The 6,732-nt window shown below is 42.9% G+C and overlaps 1 protein-coding gene across 1 annotated transcript; it reads right to left on the bottom strand.

Moving 5' to 3' along the window:
- Nucleotides 1-321: 321 nt before the first annotated feature.
- LOC127313677 (transcription factor IBH1-like 1) lies at nucleotides 322-1,590 on the bottom strand. The gene is made up of 2 exons (XM_051344154.2): nucleotides 917-1,590; nucleotides 322-801 (listed from the first exon to the last, which is right to left on the bottom strand). The coding sequence occupies exons 1-2, from the start codon at nucleotides 1,448-1,450 to the stop codon at nucleotides 799-801; spliced, it is 537 nt and encodes a 178-aa protein (XP_051200114.1). The 5' UTR covers nucleotides 1,451-1,590; the 3' UTR covers nucleotides 322-798.
- Between the last annotated feature and the right edge of the window lie 5,142 nt (nucleotides 1,591-6,732).

Here is a 6,732-nt window from a genome sequence, read left to right on the forward strand (position 1 = left end):
TTGACTTGTTTAGGAAAATACCGCAATGACAAGAAGATTTGTGCGCTAGAGAATATTATTTAATTAACTGGGAAACTATTTGCAGACCTAGTTCCCTTGGATATTTGGAGTTCCAAACTGAGATTGATGAACATCTGCTTGCTAGGGAAATTGTTAAGGAAGCTGGAAAATGATAAATTAATCTGGCAATAAAATTTACACAGAAAATATCGTAATAATAAAACATTTATCAATTGACTATTGTCATGTTGATAGCTTAACTATGAACAATGGTGGGCATCTCTCTAAGTCTGACGCAAGTAGTAAGAAATTATGCAGATATTTCCAAAAAAAAATGCATTAACAGGTCTTGAGATTAAACTACACAAGCACGCATGATTTAAGCAACATTTTAATCTCTCTTGTTTGTTTCTTCTCCCAACGAGTCACCTCCACGGATTAAACTAGGTGTTGCGGTACATAAATCCAGTTCAGTCGTCACGGCTGATCTACAAGAGTAGTGTCATGTATTCCCTTCCGTAGTTCCCTTCAGAAGTTCAGATACAACATCTACTAGGTAGCTACAAGTCCTCACACTGACCAGAACATTCCGAAGAGCCGGACTAAATCCTGACATGTTCTTCACCAGTAGCCAAGGTGTGTGTGCGCCTGTTCATCATTCATGCATCTATTCCTGCATGAAGACCATGTTTTTCTTTGCCAAAGGCCGTGACACCCACCAGGGCACCACCGTCTGATGACACTGAATCACTAACTAATTTTATTTCCCTTTTCTTGAGTACGCAAGGAGACCACGAATCACTGCAAGACAGTTATTGAAGCAAGTAATTAGTAAGACACCTAGGCAGAACCAGCAGAACTGTACATAGTACAGGGAAACGAAATTATTTCGATCGATAGTCAGTTTGTTACGCACCTGCAGGATACTCGAGCCGAATCTTTGCACGGCTTCCGACACCTGGCGGAGGACGTCGACCTGAGCGCGCAGGTGGACGACGTAGTCCATGGCCTCGCGTAGCAGGGTGGCCTCGTCGACGGCGGCGTCCCGGCCTCCCGGTATCACCTCCCTCAGCGCCATAGTCCTTCTCCTCACCAGCCTCCTCGCAACCTCACCCCCACTACTAGTGCCGCCGTCGCGAGCACGAGCTGATCTCGGTAAGCTCCTCTTCCGGCCGCGGCACCTGATCACGATCCTCCTACATCTCTGCACCTTGCACGCACTGGGCGCCGGAGCCAAGATGGCTCTTGTCCACCTCGCGCCGGCGCCACGGGCAGCCGCCATGGCGACATCGGCAGAGGACTTGACAGCGAGCTTCCTCTCATGAAGGCTCATGGCGGCACCGAGTGATGACGAATGATGTTTGCTCGTGTGCTCCTGCTGGAGCTGGAGACTTACAAGGAGGTTCTCGAGGAACGCTTGCCTGAAGGACATGGTGCTAGGGCCTTGCATGGCTGAACTTGTCTGCTGTTTTGCCTTGAGCAGAGACGAATGCAAGTGCTTGTGGTAAGTAATGTTGATGGATAGGTAGCATGAGCATAGGCACTCCTGCTGCTTAAATACGTGTTTCCGGCATGCATGTGATGTGTCGCTAACATATATTCTGTATAGCATGTGCAACCCGATTGCTACATAATCTCTCACACATGATTTTTGTTGCTCGATCCTTGGGGATATTAACATCTGTGCTATCAAGTTAATAGTGTTTGTTGACATGGCATGTCTCGTTCGTTACGAATCGATGCACATGTCTGGGACTTAAAGCCTAAAAGTAGACGACTTGTCGACTTTTGCGATGTCCTTAATACGGCCTGCAGACGTTCTCATATTCTTCCATGATTGTACATTGTCGTATGCTAGGTATGGACGTAGAATCGACAAGTAGGGCACAAAATGGCCACAAGCTTAAGGTCTCCCAAGCCCATGATGACAACAAAATTTCTGAGCTGGCTCCCGTGTTATCGTCACACTCACTCAGAAATGGCCAGCTTGAAAAGTTGAAAGGTATATCACTCTAGATTGGCCGCCCGTAGCAAGTACATCACCAGATGGCCATCTCAAATACGTCTTGGTCATGCATCGCATGCGGTAGCTAGCTACTCCGTACGTATTATCATTGTGTATTGTCGTATGTTGGGCATGGATACAAAGATGGACAAGTACTATGCAAGACGTCCACGAGATTAATGTCAAAACCGCATGATGAAAATTGGTGAAGAGTTGAAAGAGACGCAGACAACTCGAGGAGCTAAGGCGAAGACAAGAAGGTGTACATGGTCGCACATGCAGCATCAGCGCGGCGCTGGCACTTGGCAGTGGTAGCGGCTCTCTGGCGACGAGAGTGATGGAATGTATTGATGTGCATGTGACGGGCTCTCCGCCGCCGAAGGTGGCTGTGCACAGCTCGTGCAGTCATGCATGCTTCTCCTCCATTGAAACGTGTAACTGAAGTTGTGTTGCTGCGTGAGGAAGACCGGCCTGGACAGTGATCATGGATGAACCGGTAACTCGAGACTATTCAACTGCGGCTGGCCGGATTTAGATGGAATAAACGGCTCGATCTACAGGGAACAATGTATGTAGAATTTCATTCAATGCATGGAGAATTGCAGACCGATCGAAGTAGTGGAGTGTGGGCTGAGAGAAGTTAGTTCAAAACCAGGGAAACAAATTCTTGCTAAAATTGTGGTAGATAACACGCACCGGCAATGCTACACGTACGGACAGGTTTTACAAAAATTGCTTATGGACTCATAGCAGCAGGGAGAAAACAGAAACGTGGCTCGGTTTTTCAGCAAACCAACAAACGATCAGCCAATCAATTGATCACACGTATGTCCGTAGAGTTCTCCGTAACCCACCAGTCCGTAGCTATAGGATTATTGAACACGCACGTATGTATTGCTATTTTTGGCAGGTTCCAACAAAAAAATCATGACTATTTGTCAAAAAAATTAATAATTGTTCTTCGTGTAAGTACAAATGGCTGAAAGCCTCATCAACGAATAGCTAGAACATGGGACTCTATTGGTTCTAGAATGTATAGTCCATCACTCTGTCTCTTTGCTCGGGTACATAACATATATCATATAGAGTAATGATGCATATTAGATGCACCTCCATTAATATGGCAATGACGAGCTGAGCTTTTCCCTATGCTTCCCAAATCTAATGTATTTGTGATAGTGGTTTTGTGTGGTACAGTATGTATTTGGTATTTCCCAGCAACACAATTATAGCAACACAAAGCGAGGGGAATGTCTTGAGTACAACCATGGTCCCGATCACACTAGAGACAACTACATACCATGTGTGTTTCTTTATTTATATCGCTTGTATAGCCCATAGTGGATGAGAGCTACATATATATCGCATAATCGATGGGAGGTAGGTGGAAATAAAGTCGATAATAACCCATCCAAAAGGTGAATGGTGTGCAGGTGCTAGATGAGCAATTTGATTGCTATCTCGGTTTTCTGATCGGCATATCAGGCAGTATCTTTTTATTGTGAAAAATATCGTATCATATCCAATACCAATAATATGAGAATTTTATTTTTATAGGTAATCTAATATTGTACAAAACAATCCTTAGATGCATTTGAATTTAATTATATAATTTAAGTTTGAGCATATTGTGTGTCCTCTCATAGAAAACATGTCTGATGCATGACATACACGCTTAATAATTGTGAACTCATAGAAAATATTTATGCCCATGTACGTAAAAGCTCATGCACAAGAATGACTGGTTGGCTGCTTTCTTTCACACGCAACTATTCGTTCCCACCTAACCAAATTAATAGAATGACATGCTATTTAAATATCAGCCTCGCCCTTGCAACTCCAAACCAAGATTGCTATTTCGCTTGACTTGTTATTATGTGCTAATGTGGCTTACCTTTTTTTAGCCGCATCGTCATATGAGAATGGCTGCATTTAGATGATATATTAAGTCTCATTCTATAGGGAGCAATGCAGTGAGAAGTTCATTTAAAAATGGAGAATTGCAGACCGATAGATGTAATAGCATGCTGTTTGAGAGAAGTTAGTTCATGGACACCAGGGAAACATATGCTTGCTAAAATTGAGGTAGATAACACACATATGCGTGCCTTGCCAAGTATTTTTTTTTCCTTCTTTGAGTCTCTATTAAAAACCGTATTTGATGCTTGTACTTCCTATAAGTACAAATGGCTGCAAGGTTCATCATGGAACGGCTAGAATATGCGACGAACTCTGTTGGTTATAGAATGTCTTCTATCAGTGTATCTCTTTCCTCACGTGTGTAGAATATGTCATAGATTAATGATGCATATATTACATGCACCACCGCAAGTCTGTTAGCGAAGAGCTGAGCTTTTACCTTTGCTTCCCAAATCTAATGTATTCGTGATGGTGGTTTTGTGTCATAAAATATGTGTTTTGTATTTCCATGTAACGCAACTATAGCAACGTAAAGTGAGGCGAATGTCTTGAGTACAACCATGGTGCCGTGGACAAATGAGTTAACTAGCCACCAACACCGGGTTATTGTAGTACTAACATCATCAACCATTTATTAAAAGATCGATTTCAAGAGAGTTTTGCCGAATGGACACTAGGCATATTGGATAGGAGGTGTGCACGTGTGTCACTGTAGACAAGCTATTTGCTTGCTATCATGGCTTGCAGGTTAGGATTACTAATCCATTTTTTGCAAGTAGATCAAACTATAGAATGGTATCACAATGTCATGATATTATGAAATTTTATTATATCTTTGATCTAATTATGTATTAAATAAACCTTAAACATATTTAAATATTAATATAAAATAAAATGTAAGCATATTGCGCGTCCTCTACAAAAGCTAACTATGTAATTGTTGCATTTATACTGTATATAGGCCATATAGGCCAGCGTCCAACGCATGGATGACATAGACATAAATAATTTTGAACTCACATAAAAAGACCGACTCTACCCTTTGGGGTAGCATGCATGGTGGTCATAGTAGTACAATTCAATTTGGTGGTCTATATAGTACTAAATGGAGAGAGAGAGAGAGAGAGAGAGAGAGAGAGAGAGAGAGAGAGAGAGAGAGAGAGAGAGAGAGAGAGAGAGAGAGTTCATAATCTAATGTGAGGTAAGCCATCTTATCTACCACTATGTAGTAAGCGGCATGCTTCGGTGTCCTCCTTCCTCCTTCCAACTACTAAAGTTGAAGAAATAAGTTAGCACACGAAGGTGTATCATAATGTCCTGCTTGTCTTTATGGGCCCAAAGTTTGGAGAGGGAAGGACACCAAAGCAAAAGCGATATGGTAAACTTCTTTCTTCTTGGGCATTTTCATTTATCTCCTCTCAATCCTTTCCTCGTGTACCATGAATCCGATGGCCCCCGATACGTTTGCTCAGTGGGACTAAAATCTTAATGTTCAAAACCAATATTTTGGGATGGTTTTTGCTGATACTTGTCCACATTGACATCTTTGTTATCACGCCAATACTCCTTCCGTTCACAATTACCTCCCATTTTGTCAATGTAAAAGTTTATTGTATTAGAATCATCATGAAGTAAATGACAAGCATTTGACATTATGAATGTTGATATTGTTTATTCTATTCTTATCAAACTTTACAAATTATGATTTTGACTAAATCCAAATTAAGAGGTAATTGTGAATGGAGGGAGTACTAGTGTTTGTTGACATATGTCATCTTTATGATGCACATGTCGGGGAGTACCACATTGTCAATTGGAGTATTAATTTCTTGGTGGCTCTTTATGGGAAAAGCAGTAGCAAGAGATCAGCGTAAATGTCCACTAAAACTACGTCCGAATCCTATACTAAGAGCAATTCCAATAGTATAGCCAACTGTTGACTATAAGAAGATGTCATATCATTTGTAGTTGTCATATAGCTAACATGTATAATAGTTGACTATAAGAATGTACTACTTTACTAATACATGACCCACCTTTCACTCTCACAAAGTGCATAGGAGCACGTGCAAGAGCTGGCTATTGCATAGTAGCCCACCTCCCTTCTCTCTCCTCTTCTCTCTCCTCCAACTCATCTAAAATATATTATTTAATGTCTTATAGTCAGCTGACTGGACTCTACTGTACTTGCTCTAATTAACTCTGGCGTCTCACCTTCCTTCACAATATATAATGTTGCCGCTTCATCTGCAACTAAAGAGAGTCTAGCAATTTCTATGCTTAAGTGGCACCGTTTTTTCTTTGTTCCCTGTGCCTTTTAGAGCATCCCCACTCGTTTGGCCTCCCCACGCCGAAATCCGGACGAAAGAACCGCCGGATTGGACGAAATAAGTTCGTGGGGAGTACCGTATTTCCAGTCGTCCACCCGGAGTTCGGCGGACATAGTTTAAATTCAAACAAACCGTCGTCCCGCGCTACAAGTACGGCCAGTTGATCGGCAAAAGGACCAGCAAAAGGATCATCAACAGATCGGCGAAAGGGAAATTACACTGAAACAGGCTCGTCGGCAGTTCCGGCTGGCACGGCGGCGTCCGACGGACCAGTTTCCTCACACGGCGTGGTAGTAGCGGCGGGAGTCGACGTTGAAGCAGCGGCAGTCGACGTCGAAGCAGGCGTAGACGGTGAGGAAGACGAGGTAGGAGCCGCCGGAGACGTTGAAGAACTGGACGGAGTGGGTCGGAGGATTTCGCTGCGGTGGCCCTGGTACCAAATCCTCGTCTCCTCGTCCATCAGATCCATGTTCCCGC

The sequence above is a fragment of the Lolium perenne genome, chromosome 7 (genome assembly GCF_019359855.2).
Source record: "Lolium perenne isolate Kyuss_39 chromosome 7, Kyuss_2.0, whole genome shotgun sequence".
Taxonomy (NCBI): domain Eukaryota; kingdom Viridiplantae; phylum Streptophyta; class Magnoliopsida; order Poales; family Poaceae; genus Lolium; species Lolium perenne.

Bases quoted from the DNA above. Each gene is read 5' to 3' on its own strand.
- LOC127313677 (XM_051344154.2), bottom strand. From the start codon at position 1,450: ATGCAAGGCCCTAGCACCATGTCCTTCAGGCAAGCGTTCCTCGAGAAC.